Source organism: Eriocheir sinensis, unplaced genomic scaffold (assembly GCF_024679095.1).
Source record: "Eriocheir sinensis breed Jianghai 21 unplaced genomic scaffold, ASM2467909v1 Scaffold668, whole genome shotgun sequence".
Taxonomy (NCBI): domain Eukaryota; kingdom Metazoa; phylum Arthropoda; class Malacostraca; order Decapoda; family Varunidae; genus Eriocheir; species Eriocheir sinensis.
This window is the reverse complement of record NW_026112018.1, coordinates 162,099-178,720: the sequence shown is the minus strand read 5'-3', so window position 1 is coordinate 178,720 and position 16,622 is coordinate 162,099. Positions and strand designations below refer to the sequence as shown.

At 43.7% G+C, this 16,622-nt stretch overlaps 1 protein-coding gene and 1 pseudogene across 1 annotated transcript in view; one reads left to right on the top strand and one right to left on the bottom strand.

Annotated features, from left to right (window-relative positions):
* The window catches only part of LOC126993751 (netrin receptor DCC-like), a 32,733-nt gene that overhangs the window by 15,711 nt on the left and 400 nt on the right, over positions 1-16,622 (top strand). The window contains exons 7-12 of the mRNA XM_050852921.1: positions 3,798-3,918; positions 4,700-4,843; positions 7,154-7,277; positions 12,450-12,694; positions 14,869-15,017; positions 15,726-15,842. Coding sequence (XP_050708878.1) covers positions 7,198-7,277; positions 12,450-12,694; positions 14,869-15,017; positions 15,726-15,842 — 591 coding nt within the window. The 5' untranslated portion in view covers positions 3,798-3,918; positions 4,700-4,843; positions 7,154-7,197. The remainder of the gene's footprint in view (positions 1-3,797; positions 3,919-4,699; positions 4,844-7,153; positions 7,278-12,449; positions 12,695-14,868; positions 15,018-15,725; positions 15,843-16,622) is intronic.
* LOC126993752 (signal transducer and activator of transcription 5A-like) lies at positions 5,239-6,884 on the bottom strand (annotated as a pseudogene).

The following is a 16,622-nucleotide window of genomic DNA, read 5'->3' as shown; positions in this document are numbered from 1 at the left end:
TTTCCATAACATGGCATTTGTTTGCATTAAATTCCACCTCCCATAACTGGCTCCATCTGTACACCCTATCCAAGTCTTTTTGCAGCTCCTCACAGTCTTCCTCCGTCCTCACTTTTCTCATTAACTTTGCATCGTCTGCAAAAAGGCTCATACAACTTTTTATAGCCATGGGCATATCATTTATATATATCATGAACATTATTGGTGCCAGAACTGAGCCTTGAGGAACTCCACTCTCTACTCTCCTCCAATTTGATTTCTCTTCTCTAATCACCGTCCTCATTTCTCTTCCTGTTAAGTAATCCTTCATCCACTCTATAACCTTTCCGCCCATTCCTCCCCACTGCTGTAGTTTCCAGGTTAACCTTTTGTGCATAACCTTGTCAAAAGCTTTTTTCAAATTGAGATACACACAATCAGCCCACCCTTCTCTTTCTTGCACCCTGTCTGTTGCTCTTGAGTAGAAACACAGAAAGTTGGTGACACATGATTTCCCTTTTCTAAATCCAAACTGTCCTTCATTTATCATGTTTTCCTTTTCTAAATGATCAGCCCATTGTTTTTTATTATACTTTCACAAATCTTGCACATTACACTTGTCAAAGAGACTGGCCTATAATTTAGTGGTTCAGTTTTATCTCCACTTTTATAAATTGGTACAATGTTCGCTCTCTTCCACTCTAAGGGCACTTTTCCTGTATTCATAGAGCATGTTATTATGTCATGAAGTGGCTCCAGTAATTCATTTCTACACTTTTAGCACTTGACCGGAGATGTCATCCAGTCCCGTAGCTTTCCTTCCCTCTAAGGTTTTCATCAGCTGCAACAGTTCCCCTTTCTCAACCTTTACAAGATTTAATTTCCCTTCATTGCAATTTCCGAGCCCCAGTCAAAGTCAGTTTCTTTCGTAAACACTTTATGAATTTTTTATTTAATATTTCTGCAATTTCTTTGTCTGTTTCGTAGAATACATTTTTTTCTTTTATCCTTTCCACTCCTTCATTTCTTTTTAACTTCCCGTTTACTAATTTATAAAACATTTTTGGTTCTTCTTTACATATAAAAACTATTCTTCTTTCAAATTTAGCTTTCTCCTCTCTCCTTATTTTCACGTAATCATTTCTTGCTTTTTATATTTGTCCCTAGTGTTCTTATTTGGTATTTTCTTTAAATTCCTCCTTACTTTATTGATATTTCTTCTTTCTGTTCCGCACCTCCATCCAAACCATGTTTTCTCTAATTTAGTTTTTACTGTGTAGTATGGAACATATATCTCTGTTCCTCTGTTGTAAATATTCATAAAAACGTCATATTTCTCTTGAATATCAGTACTCCTCTTCATACCAGTCCAGTCTACCCCGCCGAAGAGTCTTGAGTCCAATGTAATCTGCCCTAACGTAGTTTTTCCTTTTTTCCTTATAAGCCTCATCTCAATATTCACATCCTTCCAAAGTTTTCTTATCCAATAGTTCATGGTCACTCTTTCCTAAGGGGCACTCGTGACTGACTCCTTCATCCAACTCCACGTTTTTTGTGAAAATTAGGTCAAGTCTTGATGGTTGGTGATCCCCTCTCAGCCTTGTTTCTCCTTGCACCCACTGCGTCACCAGGTTATCTGTTGCCAGCCTCAATAGTTTACTTCCCCAGGTATTTCCACCACCCTCTGTTGTCTAATTTTCACATTTCATTTCTCTGCAATTTAAGTCTCCTGTTAATAATACCTTTTTAATATTTTTTATTTCATCTGTCAGTGCCCGTATTGTGTCTTCCAGCATAGTGTTATATCTTGCCTCATTCCAACCTTTGGTTTTAGGGGAGACATAGACTGTTATTATGTGTATTTACCTAGTTGTGGCTTTACAGGGCCTGGGCTTACGCTCGTGTGGTCCCGTCTCCGTATCTGCATTTGTCTAACTTATCCTTAAAGCTTTGCACACTCTCTGCCGATACTACATCCTCACTTAGTCTTTTCCGAACCTCTATATTTCTTTGCGGTAAGCTATTTTTCTTTATGTCTCCCAAGCATCTTCCTCCTAAATTTTTTACTGTGTCCTCTTGTGTTCCTGGTGTTTATTCCTTCTTTTAGTAGTAACTCCTCATTATCTACTTCTTCCATTTTGCTCAATAATTTATAAATTAGTGTTAGGTCTCCCCTTTCCTCTTTGGTCTAGTGTTGGTAGGTCCATTTCCTTTAGTCTTTCCTTATATGTCAATCTCTCCAGCCCTGGAACCATATTTGTTGCCATTCTTTGTATTCTTTCTAGTTTTTTTGTGTTTCTTATGGGAGACCACACTGCCTCCGCATATTCCAATTTTGTCCTAATCATATTGGTTACTAACTTTTTCTTCATATCCTTATCCATGTAGTGGAATGCTAATCCTATATTTCTCACCATATTATACGTATCACTGAATATCCGATTTACATGACTTTCAGGCTGTTGATTATCTTGTATTGTCACTCCCAGATCTCTCTCTTCTTGAACTCTCTTTAGCCCGTGGGCTTCGGCTGTGGGAAAGCCGAGAGGTGGCCGAGAAACGGCAACATTACACTGCATTTTGAGACTAAAAAAAGAGCATGGAACATACATCAGAGTACTCCTCTCATGACCATAAAGCCGTTAAAAATATTTACTTTTCCTCCATTGTTATGGGCAGTGTTTGTTACAAAACAAGCAGTCGTGACGCGGCATCTAGCCGAGAGTCGCTTGTTGTCTACTTTAGAGAGTTTAACAAGTGATTACTGTATGGGTAGCTAATTCAGTCTGCCATGACCTTACAACACAACCTATGACAAATAAGCCCACCTCAAGATCACTCACCCACCACAATGACCATGCATGGTGGGTTGCACTATGCCGCCACCACCAACAATTAGCTGGAATTAGGGGTTTTGAGTCGAGCCCCAAATGGGGTCCGCCGAAGCTGTCGGGTTAATATTTCTCCATTTCCTATTTTATATGTCCATTTTGGTCTCCCTTCACTCTTCCCCATTTCCATTACATGACATTTCTTCACATTGAATTTCATCTCCCATTCAATACTTCATTTCCAAATCTTGTTCAGGTCTTCTTAGAGAATATCACAGTCTTTACTGTTTCTAGTATGTCTTAGCAATTTTGCATCATCTGCAAACAGGCTCGTTTAACTGTTTGCCAGAGGTGGCGCGGTACTGAAAAATCATCAGTGCGGTTGTGGTGGTGCAGTAACTTGAAATTTGATTCTATTGTAAAAACTTGCTGGAACTTTTTGTTTTGCTCAGTCATGTCTTAAGGATCTTCAATTATCACATTCCCGCCACTCAGTCTTTCCATTTTTACTTCTTGAATTTCTACGGCAATTTTTACTTATCTTTGAATTTCTACGGCAATTTTTACTTATCTTTGAATTTCTACGGCAATTTTTACTTATCTTTGAATTTCTACGGCAATTTTTACTTATCTTTGAATTTCTACGGCAATTTTTACTTATCTTTGAATTTCTACGGCAATTTTTACTTATCTTTGAATTTCTACGGCAATTTTTACTTATCTTTGAATTTCAACGGCAATTTTTACTTATCTTTGAACTGTCTCCTTAGCTGTAAAAAATAAATAAAATAAAATAAGGGATTTGGACAGCATCGGGATGAGCTTGAGTAGAACAAAAGTTTGAAGGCTGGGTCAAGCCAGGCTGGGTCAGGTGTGGCATCTTTGGATAGGTTAGGACGGGGAGTGGAGAGTGATGAAAAGAATTATGATGCTAGTAAATGATTAACAAATGAATACTGTCTTAAGTTTCCCACCAACTTTCCTTAGCCGGGCCTCAGACAGTGACTGCGGGGTGCAGCAGGAGGCGCTAACTCTCCCCTACCCGCTGTTTGTCGCGCTGAACATTGGCCCGGCGCTTGTGGCTGCCTTCCTCGGCTCTTATGTGGAGGTGAGTGTGTCCGGATATGCCTTGTTGGAGTAGACACAAGTTGAGTTAAGTCTTGTGTTGATCTTTTGAGTTTTATGTGAGGGTTTGTGTGTCTGTATTTCTCTGTTTTACACTAACTCATCCCTGTGCTGCCAAATCCCGTATGCAAGAGTTAACCAGCTTCTTCATTCTTTCCTGCCCTTATTAAACCAACCAATCCCACTGTCCCCTCCTCTTCCTAACCTAACTCAGCCCCCCACACCTAACCCAGCCTGGCCTGACCCATCCTACAAACTCTTTTTCTACTTTAGCTCTTCCCTATGCTGTCCAAGTCCCTTATGCAAGAGTTGACCAGCTTCCTCACTCTCACCCCCTTCCTAACCTAACCCAGCCCCCCCCACACCTAAGCTAGCCTGGCCTGACCCATCCTACAAACTCTTTTTCTACTCTAGCTCATCTCAATGCTGTCCAAATCCCTTATGCAAGAGTTAACTGGCTTCTTCATTCTTTCACCCCCTTTCTAACCTAACCCAGCCTGGCCTGACCCATCCTACAAACTCTTTCTACTTTAGCTCTTCCCTATGCTGTCCAAGTCCCTTATGCAAGAGTAAGCAGCTTCTTCATTCCTTCATCCCCTTGCAGCAGTACACAGGCTTTGAGTCAATGCTGTGTGATGCTGTTGCTCTCATGTGCCCAGCGATATCAAAAAGTAAGAAAACGTCACTAGCTCTGAAGCCACTATTTTGGGGACCATTCTGCGGCCCTCACTGACACTCCTTCCCTCCTCCCCTCCGCCTCACAGCCCGTGGCTGCCGGCAGTGGCATCCCGCAGGTCAAGTGTTACCTGAATGGCGCCAAGGTGTCCCGCGTGGTGAGGATCAAGACCCTGATGAGCAAGGCCATGGGGGTGACCTTCTCTGTGCTGGGAGGCCGGGCCGTGGGAAAGGTGGGTGACTGAGCCGCAGAGAGAGAGAGAGAGTGTGTGTGTGTGTGTGTGTGTGTGTGTGTGTGTGTGTGTGTGTGTAAGTGGATGAATGGAAAGTCTCAGTTGAGTGTTCCTGATAGCAGACTAGCTCCATGGGTTGAGGCCAAAGGTCAAGTGATCCTTTCAGGTACCTGCAAATCATACTTAATTTCTTCCTAAACAAGAGCAAAGTGTTAAACCTGGCCCACAGAATTTTGTTAATTATTATTATTATTATTATTATTATTATTATTATTATTATTATTATTATTATTATTATTATTATTATTATTATTAAAAAATGGGATTGCAGCACTTATGAGCCTCCATCGGCACACTTGTATTCATATTAGCTAATACAACACCCCAAAGGAACTCCTACAAACACTGATAAACATTTACTAGGTTTATGACAGACAAATATGAGAAGATTTCTGTACTGTTTCTTAACATCCATTAGTTGTGAACAGCATGCAAATAATATTTTCCACCACGGACAAGTGTCCACTTTTCCAGTCAGTCCCTGTCTGTCACGCTGCCAAACACTGAGGACCACACGGAGGCTGAGAAGTCTGTGTCTGGCAGGCTTTCCAGGGTGTCAGGACAATCAGCAGGGTTGTTGTGGGGGCGTTGTGGAGACACATTGTCACTCCTATATTAAAACATTTTGTTAACCAAGTTCACATATTTGGCAAGGCTTTCCTTGGAGTTGTGAGCATTTCCAGGGGTGGTTTTATGAGCCCAGTGGTAGTTTGATCCTTCTTCTGTAGCATGAACCTTAAAAAACACTCATTAGAACCTGATTGACCCCCTCTTTGACCTTCAGAAATAGCCGATGTGAGAAGCCAAAGTGTCTTATAATACCGAGCACAATGAGATGGCTTGGTGCTCACAGGAGGTGGATCTACGGCATCATGCCTTGGATACATTGCTTGTGGAGCACTGGGCTAAGATTCCCCTGACGTGCCCTGCTGCTGGGATGTTAAGAATTAGACGAGGCTTGACACACCCATTGTTGGCTGTGGTGTAGTACTTGCTGCTCTTTAGGTTCAGGTACAGGACGAATTGAAGGTCTGCTAGAGCACATGCCCCAGACTGTACCTTACCACCTCACCCAGCGGACAAAGGAGTTACTGGTACAAGGCTGGAGCAGGAATACCTGCCTCTGAACACAGTCTTTAGTGGTGTCTTCCATGCCATATTGCCTCCCCCAACTTCTGAGTCAGAGAAGCGCAGGAGCCCTAGGTTTGGAGTTTTGTATCATTTCCTCAGCCTGCGGGTGTCCCACAAAGCCCAAAGCTCTAAGGCTGTGCTCCTTGGTGACCTTCAAAGAACCACTCCCAAAAAGTTAAGTTCTGTCCTGACAGAGGCTCCTTGCAGAACCATGACCATGACATGTTAGTGAAATCTTGTACTTGAGGACTCCTGAATGCCTTTCCAGCTAAGAACTTTAGGTTGTCTTCTGTCAAGCCTCTTCCTGTGGCAGATTGGAATTTGGCATCAAACACGTCCAAAACCTGTGGCCATGGAACCTTCTGAGGCAGTGTGTGCGCCCTTGTTTGGCAAATGCATCATCCCAGCAGACTGTGGGCCAAGCATGAGGCTCCTGGCTGCCATGAACACTGCAGGCAGTGACACACTTGGAACACCACCTCACCAACACTGAACTGTGCCTGGAAGAGTAGGGAAAACTTGTCATCCAGAACTGAGTCCGCGCCCTTCTTCTCAGCTCTCTTTATTTTCATGTCTCGGAAACTAAGGGAGAGCTGCCTTGAGCCCTGGTGATGCTCCATGCTGCCAGTATTGTTGAGAATTTCCCCTGACATTTCAGCTTTGCTCATTGTTGAGGAGAGCATTGGCCGGGGCCTCACTCATGATGGGCAGCCTCACCTGAGGTGGGTCGTGGTCACTTGCCACCCACCACTAGACGCACACTTGATGAGAATCTGGTGTTTGGCTTCATGACGTGATGTTTGTTCAGTACTGGAGAGCAAAGGACTCACTCCTGTTCTTGACACAACTGCCTGAGGTAATCTGATGTTTCTTGGGGCGGCGAGGCAGGATGTGTGTGTGTGTGTGTGTGTGTGTGTGTGTGTGTGTGTGTGTGTGTGTGTGTGTGTGTGTGTATTTACCTAGTTTTGTGTGTGAGAGAGAGAGAGAGAGATTTTTTTTTTTTTGTGAGATGTTGCTATTAAAGCAGCGTAGTGTCCACAGGTATTAAACTTGCCCCTTCCTGGCCATTTATTTATCAGTGGTATTTGCTGGAAATCACCTCCATTCTTTTTTCCATAGGTCAGGTCGTGGGCAAGGTCTGTGGCCGTGAGCTGACCACCAAGATGCTGCTGCCCACGGTGCCGGCCATGGCCAAGGGCAGGGTGGCCAAGACTACAGATGATGGGCCACTCCTAGACAAAGAGTAAGAGGGAGCATGAAGGGCTGCAAGGGTTTGTTCAGGATGGAAGGCGAGGGAGAGAGAGAGTGAAGGGAAGGGAAGGACAGCTTAGGGAAGACTAACACAGGAAGATCAAAGAGAAGGATATCATATGTGTGTGTGTGTGTGTGTGTGTGTGTGTGTGTGTGTGTGTGTGTGTGTGTGTGTGTGTGTATTTACCTAGTTGTAGTTTTACAGGCCTGGGCTTTACGCTGGTGTGGTCCCGTCTCCGTATCTACATTTATCCAACTTTTCCTTAGCACACTCCTCGCCAATACTACATCCTCACTTAGTCTGTTCCAAAGCTCTATATTTCTTTGCAGGAAGCTATATTTCTTTGTGTCTCTCAAGCATCTTCTTTTCCTCAATTTTTTACTGTCCTCTTGTGTTCCTGGCGGTAATTTCCTCTTTTAGTAGTAACTCCTCGTTGTCTACTTCTTACATTTTGTTCAATAATTTGTAGGTTTGTATTAGGTCTCCCCTTTCTCTTCTTTGTTCTAGTGTTGGTAGGTCCATTTCCTTTAGTCTTTCCTCATGTGTCAATCCCTCCAGCTCTGGAACCATTTTTGTATTCTTTCTAGTTTCTTCATGTGTTTCTTCTTATGGGGAGACCACACTGCCTCTGCAATTCCAACTTTGGTCTGGTCATGGTGGTAATTAACCTTCTCATCATATCCATGTAGTGGAATGCTGTTCCTATATTTCTCACCATGTTATACGTATCACCGAATATCTGATTAACATGACTCTCTGGCTGTTTGTTATCTTGCATTGTTACTCCCAGATTTCTCTCTTCGTGTACTTTCTTTAATGTTTCACCATCTTCCATTTTATATGTCCATTTTGGTCTTCCTTCTCTTTTTCCCATTTCCATAACATGACATTTTTTTCACATTGAATTTCATCTCCCATTCCATACTCCACTTCCAAATCTTGTTTAGGTCTTCTTGCAGAATTACAGTCTTTATTGTTTCTTACATGTGTGTGGGTGTGGGTGTGGGTGTGGATGTGTGTGTGTGTGTGTGTGTGTGTGTAATTCACCTCTTGGTCTGCTGCGGGTCTCTCGAGACAGCCAGCCGTTCCCCTACGGAGGAACACAGAGCTCATAGTACTGATCTTTGGGTAGGACTGAGACCACTCACACACAACACACCGCCACAACGAGGTCACAACTCCTTGCCTGACGTCGCGTGCCTACTCACTGCTAGGTGAACAGGGGCTACACGTGAAAGAAGATAAACCCAACTTATCTTAACCCGGCCGGGGAATTGAGCCGCGGTCCTTCTGGTTGTGAGCCAGACGCTCTACCCCTGAGCTACCGGGCCGTGTGGGTGTGGGTGTGTCTGTCTGTGTGTGTGTGTGTGTGTGTGTGTGTGTGTGTGTGTGTGTGTATTTACCTAGTTGTGACACAGGAAAAGAGCTACCCTCGCGCTGTCCCGTCTCCATATCCTCTTATCCAACTTTTTCTTAAAATCATGAATGCTTCTTGCACAAACCACCTCCTCCTCCAGTCCATTCCACAGCTCAATGCTTCTGTTTGGGAAGCTAAACTTTTTCACATCTCGCCTACACGTGGTCGCCCTCAACTCTCCATGTTCTCTCGTTTCTCTCTCGCTCCACACACACAGGTCCTCTCTGTCCAGATTCTCCACCCCACTCGCCACCCTGTACACCGCTATCAGGTCTCCTCTCTCTCTCTTCTTCTCTCCAGGGTTGTGAGCCCCATGCTATTGAGTCTCTCCTCGTAAGTCCGATCCCTAAGTTCCGGTACTACCTTAGTTGCCACTCTCTGCACTCTTTCCAGCTTTCTTATGTTCTTCTTTTCATGAGGAGACCAGACCACTGCTGCATACTCCAACCTTGGCCTTATCATTGTAACTATTATTTTCTTCATCATCTCCTCGTCCAAAATACACAAATGCTGTCCTTATGTTATCCTGTTGATGTGTTTGTCCGGTGACATGTTCTCTGAGACAGTCACTCCCAAATCTTTTTCTTCCATTCCTCTGCATATTATCTCACCTCCCATCTTATAATTGTATTCACATCTTCTACCACTCCTACCAAACTCTATTTTTTTTACATATCCCAAGGTTGTTCTATCTGCCATGTACCACTCCACTCCCATATTTTGTCCAGGTCCCTCTGCAATGCCTCACAGTCCTTCACATCATTGACTCGTCTCAACAGCTTTGCATCATCTGCAAACAAACTCACATAGCTGGTCACTCCCTCCACCATATCATTTATATAAACAGCAAACATTATTGGCGCCAGCACTGAACCTTGTGGGACCCCACTCCTCACTGGGCACCAGTTGGAAACCTTGTCCTTGATTATTGTCCTCATTTCCCTGTTAGTTAGAAATGTGTGTGTGTGTGTGTGTGTGTGTGTGTGTGTGTGTGTGTGTGTGTAATTCACCATGATCTCATCACACAATAGACTCAGGATTGTCCGTCACTACCTTCCCCGAGAAGGCATGAAGCTCATAAGTGACAGATCTCTGCATAGAGTTTAGAGCCCCCCCTGGGGAGGAAGGGCACAGCCCCCGTTGATACGTGATACCCATTCAGTGGTGGGTGTAGAGGAGACTCAGGTTAGGGGAGGCTGCCCATGGTGCCCACTCTGGCCAGGACTCGGCCCTGGAGAGAGCCCTGGAGCTGGTCAGCCAGTCTGTGGGCAGTGCTGAGCCTTACTCCCCCAGCCTCGTGGCTCAAGAGGCAGGAAATGGAGAATTCTGGACTAGTTTCATATACATTAAAAAGTGGTTATGCTTCTAAGTATCTCTGTAGTATCTTGTACAGGGAAGGTGTCCTTAGTTTTCAAGGCATTACAATAAAACTCAACATCAGCTGTTTGCCTTAGTAACAACAAGGAAGAATGGTTTTGCTGCATGTGATGAACCTGTAAATATTCCCACAAGCAGTGTATGGCATGACAAATAGCATTGACCAATTCCCTGCCCGGCTGACAAGACTCATGCTTGGTTTCTCTCCTCACAGGCGGCGGGGAAGAGGATGGTTAAGACACCTTGTGCATGTTAATACTCTCTCATACTTGTGCCAAGGCCTAACACTGTGTGGCCAACACTCTCAGCAGGGGCTTTGTCTTGTGATGTATGTTGTTCATTTTGTATTTTATTCTTTGTAGCTGTGTGAACTGCCTTAAAGTGAGTATTTATGCTCACTTTCATGACAAGAAAATGTTTTATGTTGCTGGCTGCCACAGGCTCTATACAATCATGAGTTGTTCATCAATCCACAGGAATATTTTATTGGCTTTACATTTTTACATTATAGTTTGCTGGAATGTTCTCTTCCCTGCCTGGTGCTCAGCCTTCATCATTTCAGAGGCTGACTGATTGAGGAAGGAAGTGGGTACTGAATTCAGTACTGTTTGCTGTTGACACGGTGCTCATTGCAGAAAATGAAAGTGACCTACAAAACTTGGTCACTGTTTTTGACAGTGTCTGTAACAAGAGCAAGAGAAAGCTGAAAGTAAATGTCAACAAAAGTAAAGTGATGGTTTCTGAAAAGTGAGGTTGTAGATTTTGTATGCCCATATAGAGTGGAATTGAATGTGAAAAAGAATGCAAAATAATTTTGAATTTTGAAGAACACAAAGACACAAAGGAAGAACAAACAACAGCAGACCTGCTGGTCCTTACGAGGCTGTTTGTGACAAGCTACACTAACTATCTAATCAAAGGTGGAAGATGAAGGACAGCAAAGGCGAAGGCTCTTCCCCACCCCCCCATCCCTCCAGCCAAAGCTGGCAGGAAATGAAAAAGAACCATGCAGCATGGAAAAACTGCATGGAAATTATGTAGGAAAGAGGAAAGAACTACCATTACTGCTACCACTAACCGGGCGATAAAAGCGGACAAGGACACCAGTATTCGAAATAACTTAACGTTATTACGACAATGAGTAATATCTTAGTTGCTGGTTGGATTCAAAACACTTGTCTAATCTATTATTGAAGGCCATAACTGTTGTACTATCAACGACATCACAGGGTAGAGAGTTCCAACCTTAACAACTCGATTGAAGAAGAAGTGTTTAGCTTCGTGTGACGAGAATCTTTTACCACTTATCTTCAAATTGTGATTTCTTCTTGTTCTATTTTGATCGATCAACTGTAAAGTAATCTTCCGCATTAAATGGTGAAGGTCAATGAGTTTAAGTACCTTGGATCAGTTATGTGTAAGCATGGTGGTATGGAGGGAGAGATAAGAGAAAGGGCATTGCAAGGAAGAAGGGTGGTAGGGTCTTTGGGACGAATCATGAATGGCAGAAGTGTGAGCATGGAGGTAAAGAGGGATTTGAGAGATACAATAATAGTACCAACCCTCACATATGAAACGTGGGCCTGGAATGAAAGTCAGAGATCTAGAGTGCAGGCAGTGGAAATGACTTATTTGAGGAGTGCTTGTGGTATGAGTAGATTGGATGGAATGAGTAATGAAAGTGTTTACGAGCGTTTTGGAATGTGTCACAGGGGTGAAGGGAAGAAGTGTGGAGTGGTGGAAGAAGTGAAGCGACAGACCTTAAAGTGGTTTGGCCACATGGAGCGAATGGAGGAGAGTAAGATGACCAGAAGGGTGTATGTGAGTGAGATAGAGGAGGAATGCTGGAGGACGACCTCCTGTGAAATGGAGGATAGGGTGCAAGAGTACGTTAGGAAGAGGGGGAATATCTTTGAGAAACTTTGAGCAGGCAAGGAGGAGTGTCCGGATAGAGAAAGGTGGAAGCTCTTCTGCCGTCGCCATCCCCTGCTGGGAGCTCCTAGGAGCAGGCGTCGATGAAATGATGATGATGACTGAGAGGGTATTTTGATGTGTCTTGAGAGCTTGGATAACAGTGACTGAGGGAGAGATTTCAGAATCAAATAAATATATACCCATTACTTTTTTTTTTAGTGTGTGTGTGTGTGTGTGTGTGTGTGTGTGTGTGTGTGTGTGTGTGTGTGTGTTGCAGTTATTGCTGTATATAAGGTAAGTGTTGCAGCAGGCTTATTGTAATGGACTGTTTTTGTTGGTATTTATTTTTTCCCTTGAGCTGCTTCCTCTACGTACTGTAAAAAAAGAAAAATTGTGACAAACAGCAATTAGATACAAAACTCACTTGCTTACCGTACCTTTCTGCCTTTCCTCAGGGACCTGGACACACTGTTCTGCGGCACCAGCAGCAGCAGCCTGCACATTCATGGCCTGCAGGAGGAGGACGAGGGGACGTACAGGTGCCGGGCGGAGAACAGGGACCTGGACACACTGTTCTGCGGCACCAGCAGCAGCAGCCTGCACATCCATGGCCTGCAGGAGGAGGACGAGGGGACGTACAGGTGCCGGGCGGAGAACAGGGAGGACTCGCTCGACGCCGTGGCCCACATACAGGTCCAAGGTGAGACAAAACTATGACATATATATTTTTTTACAGCAATGAAAGCGTTCAAAGGCAAAAAAACAATGAAAACAATAAAGCACTGCTCCTATAAAGAAAAACATGAGAGGTTAATATTGGGTGTAGAGGTCATAGGCAGGAGGAAATACAGACACATGATGGCTGTTCCAGAGTTTACCAGTGAAAGGGATGAAAGAATGAAGATGCTGGTTAACTCTTGTGCTTTGTGTGAATAAAGTTTGGCATGGTAAAAATCTTAGTGATTGTGAATTATATGTTTGTCATAGGAGATGAAGTCGTGAAATGGATGGTCAAGATATGTGAGGTAGCATGGGAGGGGGGGTGCCAGCAGACTGGACGAAAGCCATCGTTGTCCCAGTTTACAAGGCGAAGGGCAGGAGAGGGGAATGTGGGAGCTATAGAGGTATAGGTCTCCTGAGTATACCTGGAAAGGTATATGGAAACGTCATAATAGAGAGGGTGCAAAGACTTACAGAAGAGAAAATCAGTGAAGAACAAGGAGGCTTCAGGAAGGGAAGGGGATGTGTGGATCAGATATTTGCCTTCAGGATGGTACTAGAAAAAATAATAGTAAAAGGAAAGAAACTATACGCTGCCTTCATGAATATGGAAAAAGCTAGAGCTAATACAGTCTCTCTATATGATGATGCATCTGCATGTGTCAAAATTACTGGAGAAACAAGTGAACATTTTGAGATAAAAGTGGGCCTAAGACAAGGGTGCGTCATGTCACCAGGGTTATTCAATATTTATATGGATGGTGTCATTAGAGAAATGAAGGGCAAAGTTGGAGAAGATGGAGTAAGACTGTTCGATGAGGGAAGGAAGTGGGTACTGAATTCGATACTGTTTGCTGATGACACGGTGCTCATTGCAGAAAATGAAAGTGACCTACAAAATTTGGTCAGTGTTTTTGATAGTGTCTGTAACAGGAGAAAGCTGAAAGTAAATGTCAACAGAAGTGAAGTGATGGTTTGTGAGCGAAATAGAAGTGAGGTTGTAGATTTTGTATGCCCATATAGAGTGAGAATTTAATGTGAAAAAGAATGCAAAATAATTTTGAATGGTGAAGAAATGGAGGAGGTCAATGAGTTTAAGTATCTTGGATCAGTTATGTGTAAGCATGGTGGTATGGAGGGAGAGACAAGAGAAAGGGCATTGCAAGGAAGAAGGGTGGTAGGGTCTTTGGGACGAATCATGAATGGCAGAAGTGTGAGCATGGAGGTAAAGAGGGATTTGAGAAATACAATAATAGTACCAACCCTCACATATGCAAGTGAAACGTGGGCCTGGAATGAAAGTCAGAGGTCTAGAGTGCAGGCAGTGGAAATGAGTTATTTGGGGAGTGCTTGTGGTGTGAGTAGGATGGATGGAATGAGTAATGAAAGTGTGTACGAACGTTTTGGAATGTGTCACAGGGGTGAAGGGAAGAAGTGTGGAGTGGTGGAAGAAGTGAAGCGACAGACTTTAAAGTGGTTTGGCCACATGGAGCGAATGGAGGAGAGTAAGATGACCAGAAGGGTGTATGTGAGTAAGATAGAGGGAGGGAATTCTAGAGGACGACCTCCAGTGAAATAGAGGGATAGGGTGCAAGAGTACGTTGGGGAGAGGGGGGAAAGATCTTTGAGAAACTTTGAGCAGGCAAGGAGGGAGTGTCTGGATAGAGAAAGATGGAAGCTCTTCTGCCATGGCCATCCCCTGCTGGGAGCTCCTAGGAGCAGGCATCCAGGAAATGATGATCATATGTTTGTCTCCGTTACTAGTATTGAAAATGGTATAAGAAAGACTATTCATATCTTTGTGGTTTGAGTATATAAAGTTTGGCATTGTGAAAGGTTAGCATTTGCCAGTTATCGTTAAGTTAGGTTAGGTTAGATGTTTGTCTCAGTACTAAAGTGTTTTCAGTGATATAACAAAGACTGCATATTTTTTTGTGATTTGTGTGGATAAATTTTGCCATTGTAAAAATCTTAAGTGTTTGTCAATCATTAAGTTCCTCTCAGTTACTAGAGTGGTAAAAATGTTGAAAATGGAATAACAAAGACTAGCAATATTTTTGCGGTTTGAGTATAAAGTTTGGCATAGTAAAAATCTTAGTGTTCTTCAGTCATCATGTTTCTCTCAGTTACTAAAGCTTGAAAATTGTGTGACAGTTGCTCCGAGGTTTCTGAGGCAGCCGGCCAACGCTCTCGCCTATGAGAAGGAGAACGTGGAGCTGGAGTGCAGCGTGTACGGCCAGCCAGAGCCCTCGCTCCACTGGCTCAAGAACGGCGAGCTGCTGGTGGAGACGGAATACCTTCAGGTGAGCCGGACTTCTGTGGCGGTGTGGAAATTTATCGCTGTTACAGGTTTAAAAGGACAGAGATATGTAGATTCATAAGATAGATAGATTGGTGGATACATACATACATACATACATACATACATAAGGGGAAAGGAATGTAAGGCCCTAAATCAGTGGTTCTTAACCTGGGGGGTGCACCCCTCTGAGGGGGAGCACAGTAATTTCCAGGGGGGGTGCGAGCCCTAGGGGAAAACTAGGAATTTCTCTAATTATATTTGCTATTCTCTTACCAAGAGCGTGGGCTAATATTGAGAAGTTTATGAACAAATGCAAAAGTATCGCCATTACTTCAGTTTCCTGTAGTCTACTTAGGGCTTGCCAGTTTCTTTAACATCTGTAAGGAAATTTTATTGCTAGATGCAAGGGGGCGTGGAGGGAAGGACTACTTCCTGGAAGGGCAGGAAGTAAAAAGGTTAAGAACCACTGCTCTAAATGGATGCATAAGGTATGTAAAGAGATACATTAGAATCCATAAGGTTCCATGCATAAGGTTCTAAAGAGATAAGTAAAGGAAAAGGGATACAAGGTTCTAAGTAGATACATAAGGGATTTCAGTAGATAAGGGATATAAGGCTCTATGCAGGGAGATAAATATAAGGCTGTCAATAGCTACACAAAACACAGCTGTGTTGTGTTAGGTGTGTGTAATGCCAAGCCTCCCTGTAGAGTGTGAGCGGCAACAACCTGCAGATCCTTGGCCTGGTGCGCCAGGAGTACTCCGGGATGTACCAGTGTGTGGCGCACAGCTCGCCGGGGACGCCCAGCTGTGTGTCCTTGAGTCAAGTAAGCAGCGGTGCCGTGCGGGGCAGACACTGTTCACACTGTAGCCCTTTGTTTGCATTCATGAGTACTGATGTATTGTTGTCTGCATTGGACACAGGCAGTGACTAGTCCAGATAATTCCAGGTTGCTAATAAGCCCAGACGCAAACATTTACAAGGTTACTGAATGTATTCCAATGTTTCTGGCGGGCAGCTGCAGCCGCTGGTACAGACGCTGCAGTTTTAAAAAGTGTACATTACCCAAGTTATTGATGTTGATGCATGTGATTTTCTTAGCATGGCTGTAAGCATAACCCTTTGTTGTGTTTATTATTCCTTGAAGAATGAATAAAATGCATAGATTACACTGTGGGCAAAGCACACGTCTCCAGTAATGTGTTCATATTTGATTGTCCTGAAGTTTGGAGATATCAAAGCCGGTGCTGAGAGTTACTGACTCACTAAAATGTGATTTACCCGAGAATGACTATTTTGTTGTGGTATTTTGATAATACGTTGTCTGGGCTCACCTCCAGGGAGGAGCAGCATGCCCCCACCCACGCACAAGGCAGGTCACAGACACAGTAAGTGGGGCAGCTCAGGCACACCACTACTACTACTACTCCTTGTTTTCAATACTTAGAATGTCTGCTCATTGTTGACACAGCTTGTTTACATCATTTGCCTTCTCTTGGTGTGGGCCTTGACAGTCACTGTGCCTACTAGTCTTTATGCTGTTCACAATAATTATTCCTGGGATACTCAGTCCTCTACAAGCAGGAAGGATCACTCATGTCAGAAC